The 23,810-nt window shown below is 42.7% G+C and overlaps 1 protein-coding gene across 1 annotated transcript in view; it reads left to right on the forward strand.

The window, feature by feature from the left end:
* Positions 1-23,810, forward strand: part of ALK (ALK receptor tyrosine kinase) — a 662,750-nt gene that overhangs the window by 183,107 nt on the left and 455,833 nt on the right. Inside the window, exon 2 of the mRNA XM_070512354.1 lies at positions 1,055-1,174. Coding sequence (XP_070368455.1) covers positions 1,055-1,174 — 120 coding nt within the window. The remainder of the gene's footprint in view (positions 1-1,054; positions 1,175-23,810) is intronic.

Here is a 23,810-nt window from a genome sequence, read left to right on the forward strand (position 1 = left end):
ACTAGGGTTCAGTTCCTGATTCCATCATTTGTTCCTCTGAGCCTCAGTTGTTGCATCTGTAAAATGGGATGATGATGCTTATCTCAGAGAGCCACTGTGAATACAATGTGAGATTATGTGGGTAAAGAGCCTAGCATGGTGCCTGACCCATGGAAGCTTCAGAAGAAATCCTAGTTCCCTTCCTTCCTTCCTCCCCACACTCAGTCTTGCTACGCATCTATCTACCAAACAGAACCCATTCTCAAAACCCTTCCTTCTTTAACAGAAAAAGCTTTGCCTGCCATAAAACATTAGCAAATACTGATTGAATTGGGGATTTTCTGGGAAGAACTACGTAGGACCATGCAATGTGTGTTAGTTTGATTTGTAGATATATTATAATTACTTTTCACCACACAAACTCACTTGAGGTACTATTAAAGCAATGGCATAATGCTGCCTCTTTCTTTTTCTCTCAACCCTTTTTTCTCTCTTGCAAATCAGAAATGTTAATCCTGTGGTGCTCCCTGGACTCTGGACTGTGGGAAAACCCATCACCTAGCTTTTATTCCCTGTGAAAATAGCATAATTGCCAAAAACTCATAACTTCTGAGTGCAGTTTCATCCCTCTCATTGATAGGGCAATAACACAAGCAAACAACATTAGATGAAATTACAAGTCTGAACATAAAGTAAAATGGAGGCATTATTTGGATGAGATGAATTGAAGTTCTCTATAAAGTTGCACAGATTCTTATAGGCAGGATAGGCTTTGGATAGAGCTAGTAGAACAAGCTGTTAAGTAGCTTGGCTTCTAGTTCATCTCCCAGAGATCTTTGGCATGGCCTTGGTCACGAAGTTCAGGCTTCTTAGATCTGGCTGCCCCGGGTGGAAAATGTACACTGAGTCCTGATGTCAATTAAGTCTACTAGTGGCTCAGTCTTTTTTTTCCCCTCATTTTCCAGTGGATGTAATGAAAGCCCTTTACAAACTTTCCTTTACAAGCAATATGAGTGACAGTTAAAAGGTATATCCCACACACATGGATCAGTGTTCTCTTTGTTTTTGTGTCTAGGTCACAGCTTCTTGGAGTCACCAACAAACCTGCCTTCTCTTCCTCCTGATTCTTTTGCATGGAATCTGACCTGGATAATGAAAGATTCCTTTCCTTTCCTGTCTCATCGCAGTCGATATGGTAAGTACATTTTTATAGTTATTTGTGATGTGCAGTCACCACCTCTGTTTGTGACTCATGGCTCTCTGGCATCCCTTAGGCCCTTCTCAGAGGAAGGCCTTCTGTGTCCTTTGTCTTCTGTTGGTACCCAACTCTACCAAACCATTCCAGCCAGACCTGCCCTCTCCAGACAGACAGCTGCATTCTGTATCCTGGAGGAAGCCAAGGGCTTTGTTGCCACCATATCCTGCTCCCTCCTCCCCCCAGCCTTTATGGTGTCTAGTATTCCCGACATCTCCTTACCAATCATTAGATGCAATGCTTATTTGCATTTTTACTGTGGTTTTCTAAATAGAGGGCTCTAACTCACGAGTGTTTCTAACAATGGTGATCTCTTGAGAGAGTATTATTATTATGAGGGTCACAGGTCTTCTGGGACCCTGCAAATGACTCTCTTACATTTGGGTAGCTCCTTAGAGGTACCCAGGTGTGTTTCTAGATATTATTTCAGCTCATTTGATTCTGCAACAACCTTGGAGGTAAGGAGGCCAGGTCCCATTCCGTTTTCACGGATGTGGAGACTGACTTAATCAGATCACACAGAGAGGATTCTCTAACTACAAAACCAGAGTTCTTCCTTTATGTTCATTTTTTCTCCCAGGGGGCCACCTACTCAGCCTTCTAGGTCCTGTCCTGGGAGCCCTCGGGAGGCCATATTTACATGGTGTAGTATTCCTCATTCTCCGTGCTCATCCTAACGGCTCATAGGAGCTGGGCTTCTGCAGAGGAAAGAGCAGGTTTGGAGGAGAGCTGATGTATTTCCAGGTGGACATTTTTTTTCTCTTGAACTCCTCTGGAGTGAATGCTGTGAGGGCAGGCACAAAGTTGTGTTTGTTCTTCACTTTATCCCATCACATAGAAGACACTCATAGAGGTTGTGCGTGATGAATTGTGCAGAAGCCCTCCAGGGATAGAACTCACTCATCAGCCTGATTCAATTAAGTATTTATGAAGCCAGTACAGCACTGAGTTCTAGATTCCCTTCTGGGCATATTTACCTATTCCTGATGCTCAGTCTCTGCCCTTGGGCCTGAGCTTTTAAAAATGCACCTAACTGAGATCTTCCACTCACTGCTGTCCGTCATCCATAATGCGGTTAGTCTTGGTTAATAATAGCTATATCTTTCATTTTAAACTTAAAAGAATAAATGCATCAAAACCTTAGGGCACTTTCGGATTATATTCTGCTGGAACATTCCTGGTACACTAAAGCCTCCCCAGTGGGAGAGGAAGATCGGTAGTTGTCAGGAGATTCCAGATAAGAATTACTTCTTGATTTTATTTAAGCCAGACATTGAGTGTAATCTTATGATAAGGACAAGTGTCTATAAATAATTGAAATCTAGCCCTTTGTATTGTTATTGCCTTCTAACTAGATTTGTGATAAAACCAGTCTTTGGATAACATTTTTGAATTTGCTCTCAAAGTCATTCAGTATCTACACAGGATGACAACTTTTATAAAATGCAGAATGTCCAAAAAAGGCAAGTCTACCTCCTGCATGACACAGACAGCACTGTGTTTTCTGTGGAGCATCCACAGTTATAAGTTATACCAGTTACAAGTTGACAGGGGAAAGCCACTGGAGTTTATTAACTGCTACCTAACATTACTTGGCCCTCATACACCTACTTCCTCACCCTGGTCCTCATCTTTCTTTTCTGTAAGATGAAGGTGGAGTGGCATGATGCCTAAGCAAAGGAGTAGATCTGGAAGATCCCTAAGGTCCCTTTTAAACTCTCCTTGTGGCCTAGAATCCTCATGATTTCCCTTCTTAGCGGAGGAGAGGACCCAAACCATCGGCCAGACATTGCCCAAATGCTCAGTGAGAATGCCAAAGTCAGCACCATTATTGCTATTGATTCACAGAGTGGGAAGAGCTTATTCTTAGTTGATGGCTCCTTGAATGAGTGTGGTGGTAATTTCAGAGCCTTTTCATCTTCTTCCTATATTTAATTCAGCTGAGACCCATAAAGACCCACCTGCCCCCCCAACCACCTCTGTGTGCCTGGTCCAGTGCCAGATGCCAGAGGTGATACAAGTGCAAAACTTAGTCTTGCTCTCTCAGAGGTCATAGACCAGAGAAATAATTCAATAGGCTGCTAGACCCATTGACACAAAAGGTGCCTTTGGGGGCTAACCCCAGAGCACAGAGGTTGAGGACTCACCCCAAGACCCATTGCAGAGCAAACTGAAGGCCAAGACTCCTGTCCCCTTAAGGATGTTTGTGAGGGCTCAGCCCCATGTCTCTATGAAGCAAAGAGGCCAGCAGATTCATTGGTGATAAATATACACCTTTCAACTGCCATGAGAGACATTTTAAGAAATGTTAACAACTTCATTAATTTTAAGGCCTCAGACTTGGGCAGAGAAATTTGACTGGAAAATTGCCGCCTGAAGGGATAGTTCTTCAGACAGTGAGAAGTAACCAAGTCTCAACAAGTTGATGTGGGCACTTGAGTGGTGGAGCTTTCTGCCTGGCTGTCTGTCTTCACTTAGTTCTGGGGAGGAGGCAGGAGGAGACATTCTGGAGGGGAAGACAGGAGGGGGTGACAAGAGTAGGCATCCACAACCACAGGCATCATGATAGACAGCAGCAGCCCAGCCCTCTCAGGCAAGCTGTCCAGTCCTGAATTGAGTATAGCTTTCTTTTCACTGGTGTTTTATGAGAAGAGACGAGGTGGAGAGAGGCTAATAAGATTTACTCACCCCCAGCCTGTAATTATCTGCTTGAGGAAAAAGTTTGACCTACCTTTTTGAAGTCTCCCCATATTTCTTCTAATTTACATTGGGGCCTTTTATGTTGTGTAAAATATATTCTCTTCAGTGGCATTTGGTATCAGATTCCAGCTCTTTCTCGCCTCTTGTCTTGAATGATGGGAGCTCGCTAATTTCATCATCGACAAGCAGAGAGCCGCACATTCCTCCTCCAAGGCTTTGAAGGAGGGAGGACATCTAAAGAAAGCCTTTTTTTTTTTTTTTTCCTTTTATCATCAGCTCTGACATCTTAAGACTTATTTATAGGCTTGACTAAAGGATTGGGCTCTAATTACCTACCCAGATAAAAATCCGTTCCAACCAGTAGCTCCAGGTGCTAGGAGATTGAGGCCACTGGGGTTTTGATCACCTGAGTTCTAGAGCCACAGAGGCAGATGTATTCTGCCCAACTTTAATTCATGTTTGCCCACTCTGGGTGTGGGAAGAATCAGATCAACATTTAAAACAGAATTATCAAAGGTTCTGCCCCAGATGAGGAAGAGAAAGAGAATTTTCATTTATTGAAAAAAAAGTTTGATAATTTGCAAAACTCTTTCACACCCCTTTTTCTCACTTAAGCTTGTTATAAAATTGTGGTGTGTAAATTACTTTATATCTCGTTTTTATAGAAATGTAAATTGAGGGCCAAAGAAGTTTGTTAATGTGCTCTCAAGTTATGGAGCAGGTAAGCAGTTAGGCAAGCCGGAACCCAGATATTTCTGATTCCAAGTTGAGTGCTCTTTCCACACATCACAAAGTTAATTCAAAGATGAATTCTCCCCTCTGTGGAGAGGGCTCTCATTTCCCCAACAACCTGGTGTTTGGACTGAATGACCAGTCTGATAGCTAAGATTTTGGGCAACTGTAGGACCAACGCTTGATGTCCTCAAACAGACTATCCAAGGCAAGCCAGGTAATTCACCTCTTCCTAAACATGGACGTAAGCCCCCCAGGCACCATGGGCAGTCCTGTCTTCCTACTGTAGACTATGGTCCCTGTCATGGGTTGAATTGTGTCCTCCAAAAAGTTATGTTGAAGTTAATCCCTAGTGCCTGTGAATGTGACCTTATTTGGAAATAGAGTCTTTACAGATGCAATCAAGTTGAGTCCATACTGCATCAGAGGGATGGATCTGCAAGCTAAGGATTTCCAAGGGTTGCCGGCAACCACAGAAGCTAGGAGAGAGGCATGGGATGGATTCTCCCCTAGGAAAGAGAACAAAGCCCTGATGATGCTTTGATTTGGGACTTCTGGCTCCAGAACTGTGAGAGAATAACTTTCTGTTGTTTTAAGCTACCCAGTTTGTGGTACTTTGTTATGACAGTCCTAGCAAACCAATACAATCCTCCATTTCTGCAGTCCTTCAATGTCCAGAGCATTGACTCCTGGGAAAGAAAGATTCCTCCCAACATTCCAACATCAGAGCACACCAAAGCCATTGTTGGACTTTAAATAAAAGTTCTTTTAAAACTTTGTCTGCTTTCAAGCCCATGGGGACCCATTCAATTTAGGGGCTAGTGCTTTGGAAAGAAAGAAAAATTAGACTTTTTAATTACTTACCCTGCTGCTGCTACCACCATCACCAGTCCTGTCAATGTATCAATTTTTTTGATTGAAAAGACTGGGTAAATCAAATCTCTCTCTCTATCTCAAAGAACAGATCAACCTACCACAGAATCACAAGTGGAAACCAAAAAGGCCCTCCAGCCCCCTGGGGAATTTGCTTCATAGGTCTGGCAGGAAGTCAGTTTGATCACATTTCTAAAATTACACATTTAATGTGGCTGGACATGATCAGCCATTCCACCTTCAAGAGCCTGACATCAGTGAAAAGCAGCTCCCAGCTCCTTTGTGGACCATTGTCAGGGCTGAAAGCCTTCTTACCAATTCCTCTGCCCTGATAGGCCAGGCCTTTTTGTGTTCTCTTCCCAGCCCTGCTTCATTGAACTTGGAAGTCAAGTTCTTTCCTAGTCCATGCATCTGCATTTTTATCTGCAACCTGGTAAGCAAAAGGCCTCTGGATACATAACCAAAAAGGTCGAGTCCCAAAGAGGACAGCAATGCTGGCTGTCATACAAGACCAAGAACAGGGAACTCTGTCACTGGCAAAACCACTGACCTACTGGGAGCCAATGAACAAAACCCATGGAAATTAAATAATAAGAAATTGGCTTAGGTGTTTCGAGGAGAGACTTGTTTAGAATACTCCACCTGATCATATACCTTACCTTTAAAATGAAGATGCATAAAGTCGCTCAATAAATACCAATGATTTATCTCTACATTACTGGCAGATTGAGTAAGGAGACAAAGAAAGGAAACAAGTCAAATGAAAACATAAAAGAATGACCAACTGACACAAAGGCAAGAAAAGCAAGTCAAAAGAAATCCTTTAAAACTGTTGTCATGGACAGAGAGGGAAGAACATTGACAAAAAGGAAAGAAAAAGAGAGACAAGTGGATGAGGGAACAGAGGAGAGAAAGACACACAGAGACAGACAGACCAACAGTCAGACAAACATGATCACTCAGGGCTGTCTGATCTCCTGTCCGCATATTCTTTATCCTGCTACTCACTCCTGGGCAGGTGGCTCCCTAATGCTTGCTCTAATCTTGACCTCTCTCCTGAGGGTCACTTGTGCATCCTTACCTGCCTGCATCATTTCCCCCTTAGTGTGTCTCTGACATCACAGAGAATGGGAGGATGGGTATAAACATTCTTTGAACACCAAGTGTATGCCTGGTTCTACTCTAGGCATGTCAGTTGTAAAGACAAAAAGGACACACTCCCTTCCCTCAAGGAGCTCTCAAGGAAGAGACAGACATGCCTGCTCTATGACAAGTGCAGTAACAGGGACATGTTCAAAGCTCCCTGATACAAAGGAAGAAGGGCCAGTTTTGTAGAGGATGCGTGAAGGTAGACGTTCTGCAGACAGGGACAGCTCAGCTAGGGCTTGGACCACAGGGACCACCAAGACCAGTGAGAAGGGCATTCCAGGTGGAGGGAACGAATGTGCAAAGACATGTTCAAGAACAGGTCAAGCTCAATGACATAGCATATAGAGGACCTGGGAGGAAGCAGCAAGGATGAGAAACAGTTGCTTCTGGGTTTAGACATGAGCCTACATGTGAAGCATCGGTTGGAAAAGGAAGGGCAGGAAGGGAATCTGGGAGAGATTCTGGACATAAGGTGAGCATAACTTGGTTGACCATTCAGGAGAGTCCAGCATGAGTAATTGAGTAGATGGAGATCCTATTAACTGAAACAAGGAGGATGAGAAACATTTAACAAAGAGAGATGGTCACCAAGACATTGAGAGGGAGGGGAGAAGGGGGTGAGATCTATGTTAAACAAGTTATGTTTGAAGTGCCTTCAGGACATCCAGATGCAGATGGCCAGTAGAGTGTTGTAAATCCAGATCTTGGCTTTGAGGAGACAGGCGACATGGAGAGTCATTAGCCTAGAGATTGCAGTTGAGGCTGGTGATTGGAGGATGAAGACTCAGAGAAGATCCAGAATGTTGCATTTAAGAGGTAAGCAGAGGAAGAAGAGCATCGCAAATAGTCATAAATGGAGAAATAGGGAAGACAGGAGGAGAACCAGAAGATGGTGTAGCCATAGAAGCCAGGGGATAAAGAATTTTAGGTGAAGGAATTTACAGTGTTGAAGCCGGCTAGAGATGAAGTAGAACAGGGACTGTAAGGAGGCTTTTCCTCACTCCAGTAAATTCCCTTTATGTTTTATGTTCTTCCTCCCCGCGGCCCCACCATGTTTCCTACTTTCTTGTTCCAGTTTGTCCCCATTGGTTTATTTTACTTTCCCTTGAACCTGTCTCCCTAAAGCCTACCTACTCCAACTTGCAAGGCCCAGTTCAGTCCTGGCCTCCACCACAGAGCTTTTCCTGAAGACCCAGGCTTCCCTGATAGCTCTTTCTCCTTGGATTGTTTTTTTTTTTTTTCTTGAGGAAGATTAGCCCTGAGCTAACAGATATGCCAATTTTCCTTTACTTTGTATGTGGGATGCCTCCACAGCATGGCTGATGAGTGGAATAGGTCTGCATCTGGGATCAGAACCCACGAAACTTGTGCCCATGAAGTGGAGGGCACAGAATTTTAACCACTGGGCTATGGGGCTGGCCCCAATCCTTAGAATTTTTTGATAGAAAAATTTGATGGAATTTTTTTTATAACACTAGTGTAGTATCATTCCCTCTCTTGAGTCTGAGAAGATTCTGACTTGTACAGGGAATAGTTATTTCCTAAACATCCTCAATTCTCCAAGAATCCCATTGGATGATGCCCATCCTCACAAAACCTAGGGCTTCCCCAATGTTTCTTTTCAACCAAATCACTTTCTTCATTTGTATTTCAGTGTAAACCAGGTTACCTGGTAAAGCAAACATGGATGAATCTATTTTACCCAACCAGAAGGCAGAGATGTTAAATGTCACTATCTTTCTTCTATCTATCTATCTATCTATCTATCTATCTATCTATCTATCTACCTATCTGTCTATCTATCTATCCATCATCTATCACAGATTCATTCATCTGATGAGTGTCTACATTTGCCAAGCTCTTTGCCCCTGCCCCTCATTGTGATTCTAGCCTAGTTCATTTTTGTCATAGGTTTAGGATGGTCCCAAACATCTGTCAGGAAGGTGCTTCTTAAATATTTGTTGTATGATTGTTTTGTATGTGTATTCAGTACTCCTGGGTCTGATGAACCATTAAACCTAATAGGGGAGAGCTTCTTTTTAGATACCATATAACGAACATTCACACTCAGCAGCTGGTGACTACATTACCCCAAATTAGAACACCCTGCAAGGTTGTGGACCTTACTTTGTCCCCATTTTCTTACCGAGGAAGGTTATATAATGGCACTTTGCCTGTCTGATGTAACATTTTTCCTCATATCTTAGTTACTTGTGAGCCTACATCATCACAACTCCTAGACTGGAAGCTCTTAGAGATCGAGGAATCCACATCTTGTTCCCTTTTGCATCCTTAGTACTGGTTAAGTACTTTGTGTTTTGTACTCGGTTGAGTTCTCAATAAATGTACACTAGATGAAGTTGCAATATTTGGTGAACAATCAGGGGGCAAACTAGGAGCATACTTGAGTCTCTCAATTCCCATGCTGGGGCTTTTCCACCCCTGAGGTTCTGTGTTTTGGTAAAATGTAGAGATGTTCCCACCAGCCCTCTCATTCCTAAAGTCATATTAATTGGTTTCAGGAAAGACGTGTGTCTAAGGGGAAAACAGTTCCTGGGCTGGACATACTTCGGTTTAGAATTCAAAACCGTGACTTTAAATACTTTGGGCAGGTTTATTTTTTCTCTTTTCAATCTAAAAAAGCATATTCAGCAGACATGAGCGAGCTGAGGGATTTTTATTTTGACCGCTTTGGGACATCTGAGATATTGTATACGGAGCATTTCTAACCAGCCTAAGAAGACATGTGTCCAAAACATATGCAGGAAAATGACTGATCCAGTGTGGGAAAAATGAGAGGAAATCCTCTTAAAATGAAATGTTTTGTCAAGAGCAACGTCAGATGCAAAACTTTATGTCAGAAGAGACCTCAGAGTAACAGGACTTTAATGAGCCCATTTGGGTAGATGACTAGAATAATTTGGTCTGTGAGAAATTCACAGATTGTGAGCTGTGAGAGCCCACAGCAGTCTGGTCAAATAGCCTCATCTTACAGATGAGCAAACTGAGGCCAGAGAGGTCAGTAATCTGCCCAGGGTTAGTGCCAAAGCTGAGACTCAAACCCAGGCCAACTGCTTGGCAGAGCCCACATCTAACCCCTTCACCACAGAGGCATGGGTGATGGTTCATGCTTTCTCAATACTGGCGCTACAAAGCATTTCCTCACATGTCACTCCCATCTATTGCCTTACCCATCTCATCATTTTATATAATTTTTTTCCAGTTTTATTGAGAAATAATTGACATACATCACCATGTAAGTTTAAGGTGTACAGCATGATGGTTTGATTTACATATATGTGTAATGATTACCACAATAGGTTTAGTTAATATCCATCATCTCATATAGATAAAATAAAAAGAGAAGAAAAAAGTTTTTCCTTGTGATAAGAACTCTTAGGATTTTCTCTTTACAACTTTCCTATGCATCATACAGCAGTGTTAACTATAAGCATCATGTTGTACATTACATCCCTAGTACTTATTTATCTTATAACTGGAAGTTTGTGCCTTTTGTCCACCTCCCTCCAGCTCCCCCACCCTTTCACCTCCTGCCTCTGTTCACCATGAATCTGATCTCTTTTTCTGTGAGTTTGGTGTTTTGTTTTGTTTTTTAACTAGATTCCACACTATAACTGAGATCACACAGTATTTGTCTTTCTCTATCTGACTTATTTCACTTTGCATAATGCCTTCCATCCATGTTATCGGAAATGGTAGGATTTCTTCATTTTTTTTATAGCTGAACAGTAAAATGCTTAGAAATAAATTTAACCAAGGAGGTGAAAGATCTCTACTCTGAAAACTACACAAGACATTGATGAAAGAAATCAAACAAGACACAAATATATGGAAAGTTATGCTATGTTTATGGAGTGGAAGAATTAATATTGTTAAAATGTCAATACTGCCAAAAGCTGTCTATAGATTCAATGCCATCCCTATCAAGATTCCAGTGGCATTTTTTACAGAAATAGAAAAAACAGTCCCAAAATTAAATGGAACCACGAAAGACCCTGAATAGCCAACAAAATCCTGAGAAAGAAAAACAAAGTAGGAGGCATCACACTTCCTGATTTCAAGCTATACTATAAAGCTAGAGTAATTAAAACAGTGTGGTACTCGCATAAAAACAGACAGATAGACCAATGGAAGAGAATAGAGAGCCTAGAAATAAACCCAAGTATATTCATAAACTAATATTTGACAAAGGAGTTAAGAATACCCAATGGAGAAAATATAGTCTCTTTAACAAATGGTGCTGGGAAAACTGGATATTCACATGTAAAATTATGTAACTTGACTCCTATCTTATACCACTCATGGAAATTAACTTGAAATGGATTAAAGACTTAAATATAAGACCTATATTTAGGTCTTATAATGATGAAACTCCTAGAAGAAAACAGGAAAAAAAGCTCCTTGATGTGGGTCTTGGTAATGATTTTTTGGAAATCACACCTCAGGTACAAGCAACTAAGTGAAAAATAAACAAGTGGGACTGCATCAAGCTAAAAAGCTTCTGCATAGCAGAAGAAATCATCAAAAAGTGGAAAGACAACCTATGGAATGGGAAAAAATATTTGCAAATCTCCACATTAATTCCTTGAGTCTCCATCAGCCCAGCAGATTCGTGCTGTCCCAAGGGTTGCATCCGTGTAGGGTTAATATTGTCCTGGTGTGGATCAACCCACAGCCAGGCTCAGTCTAGTTGCCTCACAATCACCTGGGGAACTTCCTAAAACCAAGATTCTGGGGGCCCCAAACTGTGAGACTAGGTTTGGGAATCATGTATCTTTTGTTCTCCTCAGTGCCTATTTAAATCTCCTCTGTAACATCCAAGCCAGCTGTCTTCCAGCCTGTGTCTGGAAGCAAAGTGCAGAGGAGTTGGGGAAGAAACTCAAATTGGGATTTGAGACATGGAATTCATTCCCAGCTCTGGTTCTTGTGAGTTTTATTATCTTCAGCCAGTAAACCTCTCTCTTTGATTCTGTTTGTCATCTGAAAAATTAGCATGGTCATAATTCCTAATCAACAGTGTCACTATAAAGACTGACTATGAGGACAGATTTCCATGTGCCCGGAGCACGGGCACTTCTATAATGCTTCCTAAAGAGGAATGAGACCCATTCCAGTGAGAGGCCAGTAGCCTACATTTTGGTGGCATGGCTCTATTTGCTAGAAGATTTTTCCTCAAAATTCTTTAGGTCCATAGTTTTGTTCTCTGAAACCTAAAGAACTTTACCTTTAACCATGATACTTTCTGAGCTGGGATTTAATCCCATGAAGTCCAGCTTCAGAATTCATGCAACTACACTAAAATGAGCAATATTAGTTCCCCACCTTCCTGGAATAACCTTATTCCTTCTTCTATTCATAAAAAACTTCCTGGCTAAACCTTTACCATCTGTCAAAATCCTTTCATCCTTCAAAATACAGCCCCAAAATTGCCTCCTCCATGAGCTTCTGGTCCTTCCAGCAGACTCTCTCTTCTTCTGTGTCCCCATGGCCTCATTGTATCTACTTCCTGTGAGAGTCTAGTGTAAGTCCATTTCCCCAGTTGGACTAGGAGTCCCTGAAGGGCACAGGGTCTGTGCTAGGGAAGCATGGCATCTGCTTGTTTGTTGAGATTGACATTAGGGAGGAACCCTATGTTCAGCTCCAACACCCAGCAGACCCTTACCATCAGAGACAGAAGAGTAAATGGGGAGGGTCATTTTGCGTGTTCTGAGAGCGTGACCTCCTATCATGTTCAGCCTCCTCCAGTTGTCATGGATGCCACGTTGCTCAGAGCTCTCCTCCAACCTTCTGCTTTCAGGAATGATCCCATTCGGATGGATGTCATGCTGAGCAGCATACAAACTACTAGGGTTTTCACCATGCTCTCTGGAGCCAGCTTCATTCTGTTAGAGACTTCGTATTCTGCATGAACACTCCTTGGAAATTGTAGGCAGAGGGCTGGACTGGAAGTCCAATATGGGTTCTGGTCTCTGCTCTCTTACTTCTCCAGACCCTAGATTATGCCACTTTGGCCAAGTCACTTCACCCTCCTGAACCTCAGTTTTCCCATCTGTAAAATAAGGAGGCTGGACTAGTTAACTTCAGAATGTCTTGGATTTTAATTATTCTCAATTTTCTGTTCTGGGATGAAGAGCAAAGTCCCATTTCTTCAAACTGTAGTGTTGTTATGGCCACAGATAAGAGAAATGAGAAGCTTTCTGTGCCTATCTCCCACCATCGTGGGCATGTGTGCACACACACCCTCTTCCGAGACTGTATTTATGTAATTGATTGATTGAAGGAGACTTGACCCTTTTTTGCTGCAGCTTGATTATAAGTGAGCTAAACAGATGTCTTGAATTGGGTGATTGGCTCCCAGATGCGTTCTAGGGAGCAAGCTGGTGGAAAGGAAGTGAGTGATTTCAGTTCTGGGGCCCCATGACAAATGAAGAGTGGTTGTGGATGGGAGTGGGCAGGGGCCAGGTTTTGCACTTAGTCTTATGAAGTGAGTGACCAGATGTTGATGGCAGCTGGTGGATTGATATCAAAGGTGAGTGACTGGTGGGCTAAGTGCCCCTTTAGGAGATAACTCAGAAAGGGGGAGCAGAAGTTCCTAATCATCTAAGCCTGTTAGAGAGCATGTTTTGGCCATCTGCCCAAAAGGGGAAATTAGTCTTAGAATGGTAGAGATGGAAGAGACCTGAGAATAGTTTTATTCCACCACTTCATTTTTCAGATGAGGAAACTGAGGCCTAGAGGGGTTAAAGGACTTGTTTGAAGTCATACCACGGAGCCAGGGCTAGAACCAAGCTCTTCTTTCTCAAGGTCTAGTATGACTTCATATCCAAAGGGAAGCTTGATCACCACATCTAAAAGCAAAGATTGAGTAAGGAGTTTCAACAAGTTTTGACACAGTCAAAGCTTTCTACCTTCAGTGCTGGACACGCATCCCTTTCCCTCCCCTCTGCCATGGCTGACCCCTGGAACCACCTGAAGAGCAACAGCAATGACTGCCATCATTTAATAATAATCAAACTATGTGTAAGACACCACCCTAAGTGTTTGACATACATCCAGGCATACCTTGGAGATATTGCCAGTTCGATTCCAGACCACAGCAAATACCGCAATAAAGTCACATGAACTTTTTGGTTTCCCAGTGCACATAAAAGTTATGTTTACACTACACTATAGTCTATTAAATGTGCGATAGCATTATGTTTAAAAAGCAATATATATACCTTAATGAAAAAGACTTTATTGCTGAAAAATTCTAGCCATCATCTGAGTCTTCAGCAAGTCATAATCTTCTTGCTAGTGGACGGTCTTGCCTCAATGTTGATGGCTGCTGACTGATCAGGGTGGTGGCAGCTGAAGGCTGGTGTGGGCTGTGGCAATTTCTTAAAGTAAGACAACAATGAAGTTTGCCACATGGATTTACTTTTCCTTTCATGAACCATTTCTCTGTAGCATGTGATGCTGTTTGATAGCTTTTTACCCACAGTTGAACTTCTTTCAAAATAGAAGTCAATCCTCTCAAACTCTGCAACTGCTTTATCAACTAAGTTTTTGTAATATTCTAAATCCTTTGTTGTTGTTTCAGCAATCTTCACTGCATCTTCACCAGGAGTAAATTCCATCTCAGGAAACCACTTTCTTTGCCCATCCCTAAGAAGCAACTTCTCACCCATTAAAGTTTTATCATGAGATTGCAGCAATTCAGTCACATCCTCAGGCTCCACTTCTTATTCTGGTTCTCTTGCTATTTCCGTCACATATGCATTACTTCCTCCACTGAAGTCTTGAATTCCTCAAAGGCGTCCATGAGGGTTGGAATCAACTTCTTCCAAACTCCTGTTAATGTTGATATTTTCACCTCTTCTCATGAATCACGAGTGCTCTTAATGGCATCTAGAATGGCGACTTCCTTCTAGAAGATTTACAATTCACTTTGTCCAGATCCATCAGAGGAATCACTCTCTATGGCAGCCATAGCCTCATGAAATATATTTGTTAAATAATAAGACTTGAAAGTCAAAATTACTGCTTGACCCATGGGCTGCAGAATGGATGTTGTGTTAGCAGGCATGAAAACAACATTAATCTCATCGTATATCTCCATCAGAGCTCTTGGGTGACTACGTACATTGTCAATGAGCAGTAATATTTTGAAAGGAATCTTTTTTTCTGAGCAGTAGGTCTCAACAGTGGGCTGAAAATATTCAGTAAACCATGTTGTAAACAGATGTGCCCTCATCCAGGCTTCATTGTTCCGTTTATAGAACACATGCAGAGTAGATTTAGCACAATTCTTAAGGCCCCATGATGTTTGGAATGGGACATGAGCACTTGCTTAAAGTCACCAGCTGCATTAGCCTCTCACAAGAGAGAGAACCTGTCCTTTGAAGCTTTGAAGCCAGGCATTGACGTCCTCTCTCTAGCTGTGAAAGTCCTGGTGTCATCTTCTTCCGATATAAGGCTGTTTTGTCTATACTGAAAATCCATTGTTTAGGGTAGCCACCTTCATTAATTATCTTAGCTAGATCTTCTGGATAACTTGATGTAGCTTCTACATCAGTAATTGCTGCTTCACCCTTCACTTTTATGTTATGGAGGTGGCATCTTTCCTTAAAGCTCATGAACCAAGCTCTGCTGGCTTCAGACTTTTCTTCTGCAGCTTCCTCACCTCTCTCAGCTTTCATAGAATTGAAGAGAGTCAGGGCCTTGCTCTAGATTAAGCTTTGCCTTAAGGGAATGTTGTGGCTGGTTTGATCTTCTCTCCAGACCACTAAAACTTTCTCCCTATCAGCAATAAGGCTATTTCACTTTCTTATCATTTGTATGTTCTCTAGAATAGTATTTTTAATTTTTTTCAATAAGTTTTCCTTTGTATTCACAACTTGCCTTTTTGGCTCAATATACCTAGCTTCTAGCCTATCTTGGCTTTCAATGTGCCTTCTCACGAGGCTTAATCATTTCCAGCTTTTGATTTAAAGTGAGAGATGTGTGACTCTTCCTTTCACTTGAACACTTAGAAGCCATTGTAGTATTATTAATTGGCCTAATTTCAATATTGTTGTGTCTCAGGCAATAGGAAGGCCTGAGGAAAGGGAGAGAGAGACAGGAGGATGGCTGGTCAGTGGAGCAGTCAGAACACACACAACATTTATCAGTTAAGTTCATCGTCTTATATGGATGCGGTTTGTGGTGCCCCAAAACAATTACAATAGTAACATCAAAGATCACTGACCACAGATCACCATAACAAATATAAGAATAATGAAAAAGCTTGAAATATTGTAAGAATTGCCAAAATGTGACACAGAGAGATGAAGCGAGCAAATGCTGTTGGGAAATGCCACCCATAGACTTGCTCAACACAGGGTTGCCACAAACCTTCGATTTGTAAAAAATACAATATCTTTGAAGTGCAATAAAGTGAAGCACAGTAGAACGAGGTATGCCTGTCTTGCGTTTAATCCTCCTCATGATAAGTCCCTGAGGTGGTCCCTGCTTTAATCCCCATTTTACAGATGGAAAAATTCAGGCACAGAATAATGAAATAATTTGCCCTGAGATATATAGCTAGTAAAGTGACAAAGCCATGCTTTCACCTTGAGCAGCCTGACCCCATGCAGGATCTATGCTTCTAATTACTACCCAGACCCTCTGGCGCCCCTCTGAGAGTCTGACATAAAACAGGACAAGGAAGGAGGATACCTGTTTAGTCAGCATGCCCGTGGGTCTTCCAAGGTCAAGTCAGTTCAGCTCATCCCTAGGTTCCTGGTAGTAAATCTGAGGCCCAGGGAGACCAAGTGATGTGTCCTGCATCACAAGGCCAAAGTGGTAAGAAAATCCATACAGAGTCTCATAGTTAAGAAATCACTTCCACACTCATTACCTTATTTGATTGTCACAGCAGATATTATTATTATTATTATTATTATTATTATTATTTTGATCATCATTGTTGTGATAATTCTCTCTGGTTTATACATGAGGAAACCAAAACTCAAGTGTTAAATGAATTGCCCAAAAGCACAAGCCTGATTCGCTCAGAGCTGAAAGAGTTTCTAAGAGTTCTGTAGTGATCTCTCCTTTTCACTTCTAGGCCACCTCTTTCCCTCTCTCTGTTCTCACTGTAACTTCTGGCCTGTGCACAGACCTGCTCGCCAACAGGGAGCTTCCAGCAACCATCAAAAAACAGTTTGTTGGCAGAAGAGTACATCTAGGATGATAGAAGCCAGAAAGCCTTATTGGAGATTATGTGAGCCATCTAATTACTGGGAGATATTTGAAACCTAGCCATGTATGTTTTTGCCAGCTTATTCCAGAAAACCAGTATGGATTTTTGAGAATGTTCCTAATTGTTTAAAGTATTGTTTTGTTTGTTTTTTACTCATAGCTTTGTATATAATACTAAAACTCACATAGTTAGGAACTGAATTTTAGTACCAATTCTGTCACCCATCCACTGTGCATCCTTTGGCAAGCTCCATCATGTCTCTGGGCCTCAGTTTCATCTCAGATGGTCCCCAAGGTCACTCATGAGCATGCAGGTCAACGATTGGAAAGTTCTGGAAAATCTCTTGAGAAAAGGAGACCCTGCCTTGTGCCACAGGATTGATGGCTGCCAAGGGGATTCTCTTGAGTTGTATACAATCCTTAAGAACTGACAGTGTTTGGAGAATGTTGGTTTCTGGGGCTCTATTTAATGAACTGTAGCTTCAAATATGGATGCCTGTAAAGGCCATCTATAAGAGAATTCCCACATGTGCATGACGCTTCGTATGGTTCTTTATTGAATACACAAATCAGGCTTGTCAGGAATACATTGGCGTTTGTATGTGCCACCTATGAAGCAATCCAGTCTCAGCTTAAATGTGCTACTAAGCCAGCCTGAGAAAGTAAGAGCTGGTGATTCAATAACTCTGACGTTCAACTTGGCCCAGGCCTCATGCTGCCTGGAAAAGATAGCATTCACAAAAGCCTCCACAGCTAAGAGAAATTCCCTCCACACTGTGTGTGAAGGACTCTCTGATTAGCCACATGACCCTGGGTAAGTCTTTTCTTTGCCTCGGTCTTGGTTTTTCTACCTGTCCAATGTGAGAAATGGTTGACCTCAAATGTCACTTCAAGTTCTAACAGTCTCTGACTCTGTGAGTATCACTTACAGGCAGACATGCCAATCTTCCAATGGTACAATAAAATACTGAGGAAATGGTCACCTGCCATCAGTTAGAATGCCCCACATAAATACTATTTCTCATGTTAAACAGGAGGCTGTGTTCAAAAACAACATGACTGTAAAAATTCTGAATCAGCTGATGTCGTTTTGGGATTTCTCCATTCCAAGCACGTGCATCGTCTCATTGCATCCTCCCAGCGCTTCTGGGAAGTTGGTCTTATCACTGAGATGACCAAGGCTCAGAGAGTATGAGAGTGCCCCACATTGCACAGCTGTCAGGTGGCAGAATTGGAGTCAAATCTCAGATCTTGTGCTCTCTCTCTGAAAAGCAATCATGATGATATTAATGTCACTTAATGAGTAAGACATGTGGGCATAGACACATAGGAAAAGATTGTAGAGCTGGGTGGAGCCATAGAGACCACCATTCAACAAGTGAGAGTGTCAGGTCCAATGTCAGGCCGTCTGCATCCCTGCTGTTAAACATCGAGTTAGGATAACTAGAGACAGAATAGCAGTTTTAGCAGGAAAATAACCCCAAGTAAAAATCACAATCATGTTGACATATTTTAAACTAGCAGCAAACCTGATGATTCTCTGTGTTCAGATACAGATCCCATGGCCAAGTATCCAGTTGGATAAACTCTCTCATGGGCCCCTGATGGCCATGGAAAACTTGCCCACCCTCAGTTCTCTCAGCGGGGACTCATGGCCCTACCCAAGAAACACAGCAGATATTCTGGCAGACATCAGGAAATCTAGATGGGAAGTTTGAGCCCCAGGCCTTTACTGCATGTGTAGCCTTGGCGTCTGGAGGCACACACCCACTGGGATTAAGACTTGGATATTGGAAATACTCTGACTCAGTCTGCAGCTAGGGCAATCAGGTCCAACTTTGTAAAGGTGAGATCAGGACCTTCAAGGACAGCTAAGATGCTCTGCCTCCTGTCCTGCCTCCAGCTTGGCCCTGCCTGTCCCTCCATGGGTCCACTTCCTGTCCTGCCTCACTACAGGTCTTAACTCCTATTGGTGTCTGTGGCTCTGAGTGAGGGGAGCTATTTTTGCTGCCTTTTCAACTCTTAATTTCCTTTATGTGAGGTACTGACATCAAAGCCTCAGGAGTCCCAGGGAGGAAGCAGGTCAGTGAAAGCCCACTCAGTCACTTCCTATCTGAGTGACTCAGCTGTCATTTCACTTCTCTAAGCCCCAATGTCTTCATCTATTAAATGGGAATAACCTTGTCTACTTCATAGGGATTAAATAAAATAATGATGCAAGGTGCCTGGCATAGTGTCTTACCACAGTAAGCCCTCATTGAATATCAATTATGAAAAGACTTCCGAAGGCCTTCATGCAGGTCCTCCCCTTCGGGCTTGTGTCTCTCCTATAAACACACCCAGTGCTGCCAGAGTCAAGAATGTTAAGTCAGATCCCAAACTTGACTTCCAAAACACTAGTAATAAAAGACAAAATGAAGAAGGATGAAATAGCATGGGATTGATAATCATGACGTTGTTCTCTTTTTTATGACTCTGCTTATTTTATGACTCCGCTTATTTATGACTCTGTAATATTTGCTTCCAAACCTCATAACGGGCAGAGACTGAGTGACATCAATCGGTGGGTTCCTGTGGACCTGACAGGGTGTCTGTTCTTTAAGGCCTCTGCTACCCTGTGGTCTCCTGCAAGCCAGCTAGCCCTGGAGGGGAGTCTTAAAAACTAAAGGAGGCTGCAGGTCCCCTAATTTGAATTCGACTGAGGTCACTTAAGATGACTGAGGATACTAGTGGCAGGTCTTCTATCTCTGCTCAAATAGCCAGTGCTGGCTTCCTAGGCATAGGCCGTGGGCACGACTGCATTGGTAGTCTTGCACATTTCCAAAGGCTAGATTTCCACCCTCAGATTCAGTGTCAAGGTAGGTGACCATTGACAATTCCTCTTCAGCCAAGAGGGTTTGATAAGTGGACTGGGCATCTCTGGGCAGGGCCACCACAAGATTTTTCTCGTCAGTTTCTATAACACTCTTCTGAATGACTGCATTTTATACTAGAACAATGTCTTGAAGCTAATTGTCAATGAATTCAGTTTTTGAAACGTGACTCGTACCCTGGAAGGTTTCAGAATATGTGTACAAACTGATAAAAATGCATGAACACACACACACACCACGCCCCCACACACACACCTACTCACTCACCCAGGAACAATCATCTGTAAAACTTGCCTGAGTTTTCCTTCTTAAATCTTTGAGAAAGCTAAGGGAAACTGAGTCCCCATTGAGGCTGGTGCACGTTCAGCCTCTTTCCATGGGGAATCTACTTCTAAGTATGGCAACAAGCCCTCGTTTAGAGGCAGGCAGAGTGAAGTGATTGACTGTCTGTTGGTTTGATTGTGTTGGCCCGGGATGAGCCCTATAGAATCACTGACCTTCAGAGATGGAGGGCACCGTAGAGGGTGTATGCTCCATTTCTTTTATTTTTCAAATGCAAAAGACCAGGCATAGAGAAAAGAATGAACCTGCTGCGGTCCCTCAGCTGCTATGTGCAGAACTGAGCCTGGAATCATCCTCATTGCTCTGCCAAGGCTTTTCCCTTCACAGCACTTGACACTCCTCTCAGTAGGTGAACTGTTTCCAGAAGATTCCATCACCTTATTGTTCTTCCATGATGGAAGTAACTGGAAAGTAGGTAGCAATTGATTTCAACTATGTGATCAGCAGGTTCTGAAAAGTTTATCTTTTTCTCATTTCTGTTTTTCAATGGTTAGATTCTCCTGGGTCCTAGCAGGTACGTAAAATAATGTTGAGATCTCTGGATTCTTCTGAAGGCCACAGTCACTTTGCAAAATGGCCCTGACAGAGGAAATATAGATCTGTCCCTCAAGGGTAGTGGAGAAGCCTTTGCAGATATGAAAAGTTTGCTGACTTTGGGTCTAATAACCAAAATATAACACTTCACAGGTTTCTCATATATTATTTAATTTAATCTATTAGCCCTGGATTAAGATTCTGAAGCTGTGGAGGTATGATGAAAAATGCCTAGATCTTTATCATTATTCAGTCCTGACTTACATTCTGGTTCTGCTTCAGTGTAGTCCTCGATCTTTGGGCAAGTAGAGCAAACTTTCTAAGCCTCGGTTTCTTCTGTAGAGAGAAGACATTATCCACTTCTCACTGTTGTTCTGCAGATTAAATATAGTGATGTAAGAAACCCCTAGCACAGTTCCTGGCAGACAGTGGGGAGGTCAGTGAATGTTATCCCCACCCCTTCCCTTGGGCGTGGACCTGCTCAGCCGTTGGGTTGCTTAAGGCTGAATACTTCACTGGAGCCCTTGATCCCTCTGAATCCTGTCTGTAAAATAGGCTCTTCAGTCCCTGCTGCACAGGGTTAAAGAGAGAGAGATTCCAGAAGCACACTAGGTCTAGAAGCTCAGAAGTGGCCTAAGGAAAACAAGATTTAACCTGGTGTTTTTAAAGAAGACGAGTCCCAGATATTCTTAATCTAAAGGCATTGAGGCTAGCTCCGGAGAGAGAAACCTGTGTCTCAATGTTATATAAGAAATTAAATCAGAATGTAGAAGAGCCCAATTCAGTTTCATCCAAAATGAGCGGTAACGTTAACTCCATTCCTATTTAAAGCCAAAAAGTACAGCTTTGACAGCTAAAGGGAGGCTGCCTTGGAGCAAGAATTTCAAAATGAACCTCTCTGATAATCGGAGTATCTGCTTAGCCTGTTTCACTAGATGTGGTCTGGCCCCAAAAGAGCCGATTATCAGACTTTCCAGAGTTCAAAGATCCCAGGATTGATGCTGCTCCATGCTGAGTTTGTATATTCTATTGTCTGTTTGTCCAAGATGTGCACAGGGCACATTTACCAGGCAGTGTCTGAGCTGGCATACCATACCCCTGTCCCAAATGGAAATAGGATGACTTTAATTGGAAGAGAAAAACCAAGGCAGAGAATGGGCTGCAGAGGTTAAAGCTTCAGGAAAGGCACCAATAGTTGTCGATGTGGGATGAGGGCAGCTGGTAGCTTTCTCTTTCATCTTCTGAGTTGATCACCCACTAATGTGGATGAATCTTTTTGACCATCCCCAAAGGAGCCAGGTTTAATGGCTACACCTTTCATTATAAGGATAATTTTTGTGTTGCAAAGAACAAAATGCTGGATCGGTTTTGTCCTTGCATTCTGCTGTCAAAACCAGGTGCCTGGTAAGCAAGTCTTAAACATTAAGGCAGCTTACAATTCATGGACATCTACTTATAGAAGCAGCTCAGTCCTCAGAGGCAGGTAGAAAGTCCTCAAGGCTGATAAAACGTGTAGGCAGCAAGTGGCATGTCAACTCAAACAAGGCTAGCTTTGCCCGTTTCAGCTTGCCATTATAAAGGTGAATTGTCTGAGTCATGAAAGGGTGAGTGGTATTAACCTTAGGACCAGAAGGATGGCAGCTTCTGGAGAGAAACTGGTGCATACATCTCTGCAGGCCAGAAAGCAGAAAGATACTTAACAATGGTGTAATTGAAGGATTTTTTTCATTCCTTCCTAAACTTAGATAGTTTGGCTAGTGTCAATGGGAACTATTTTACTCCCACTCTGGGGCAGAGCCAGCTTCCTTTGGGTGTGATTAAGGGACAATCAGTGACTGGCTGCCTGTGATAGAATCAGTCCCACTTCTCTGCATTCTGAAATTCCCAACACCAGACTCATCTTGGAAATCAAGGGAGCAGTAGCCCCAGAAGCAGCTGTTAAAATACACAATGCTGGGGCTGGCCTGATGGCATAGTGGCTAAGTTTGCATGCTCCGCTTCAGCAGTCCAGGGTTCACAGGTTCAGATCCTGGGCACGGACCTACATACAGCTTGTCAAGCCGTGCCGTGGCGATGTCCCATGTACAAAGTGGAGGAAGATTGGCACAGATGTTAGCTTAGGGCCAATCTTCCTCACCGAAAAACAAAACAAAACAAAAAACACCCACAATACTAATTGAGTGTTAGCACCCATTAGCACCACCATACAGATTGATTTATCAAATTAGCTATAACTCCTCTAAGAGTAAAGACTTTCAAATATTAAAAAAGTCAAATCAACAAGGAGCTTTAGAAAACACTTGGTTTGGGTCTCATCTTGTGTTTGAGGAACTTGAGGCCCAGAGAGATTAAGTGGCTTATCCAAGGTAACCAGCAAATTAGTGGCAGAGCTGGAGCTGGAACCCAGGTTTCATGGAGCGCTTGTTTCTAGAATCATCTAGTCTAAACCCCTTGTTTTGCAGATGAGGGTACCAAAGTCCACACATGAGAGGCAAGTGGCCAAGCGAGGACACAAACAAAATTCCCCATATTCCCAGTTCAATGGTCTGTCCTTTATATCAGATTCTCTCTTTCTTCACATTCCCACAGCTGAGGGGAGACGATGAAGTGAAAGGTGACTGACTAATTTGCTTTTTGGCACACATTCTGTTGATCCATCAGCAAACATTGAGAGCTTATCATGTACAAAGTACTTCAGCCACTTTGGGTAATATACAATGAGTAAGGAAGGGACAAGAGAAGGTGAGATATCCTGAAAGTAGGGCAGGCAGGGAGTGATTGGGACACAAGGATGACTCCCTCCAAAGAAGCCCAAAAACAGATCATAAAATGTCCCAGGGCATGGCTCTTTCTGCCCCGCCGTCTCTCTCTCCTTACCCAGTGACCTCCCCATTCCCTTCCCGAGAGAATAAGCCCTGATTAGCTGCCCTAGCCTTGGCCCTCTTCTCTGGAGGGCCTTGAAGGGTAGCTGACAGGGTTGGCATGCAGGGCTGTGAGTAAGACTTGTGTTCCCTTTGGCCTTTCTCTTCTCAGCCAGGGCAGGCTCAGGGTTTTTCCTGAGCATCGCCTGTGTCCCAGGCTCATGTATAACATAAGGCATTATCCAACTAGTTCTTCCAGCAAACTCC

This window comes from Equus asinus, chromosome 6, assembly GCF_041296235.1.
Source record: "Equus asinus isolate D_3611 breed Donkey chromosome 6, EquAss-T2T_v2, whole genome shotgun sequence".
Classification (NCBI taxonomy): domain Eukaryota; kingdom Metazoa; phylum Chordata; class Mammalia; order Perissodactyla; family Equidae; genus Equus; species Equus asinus.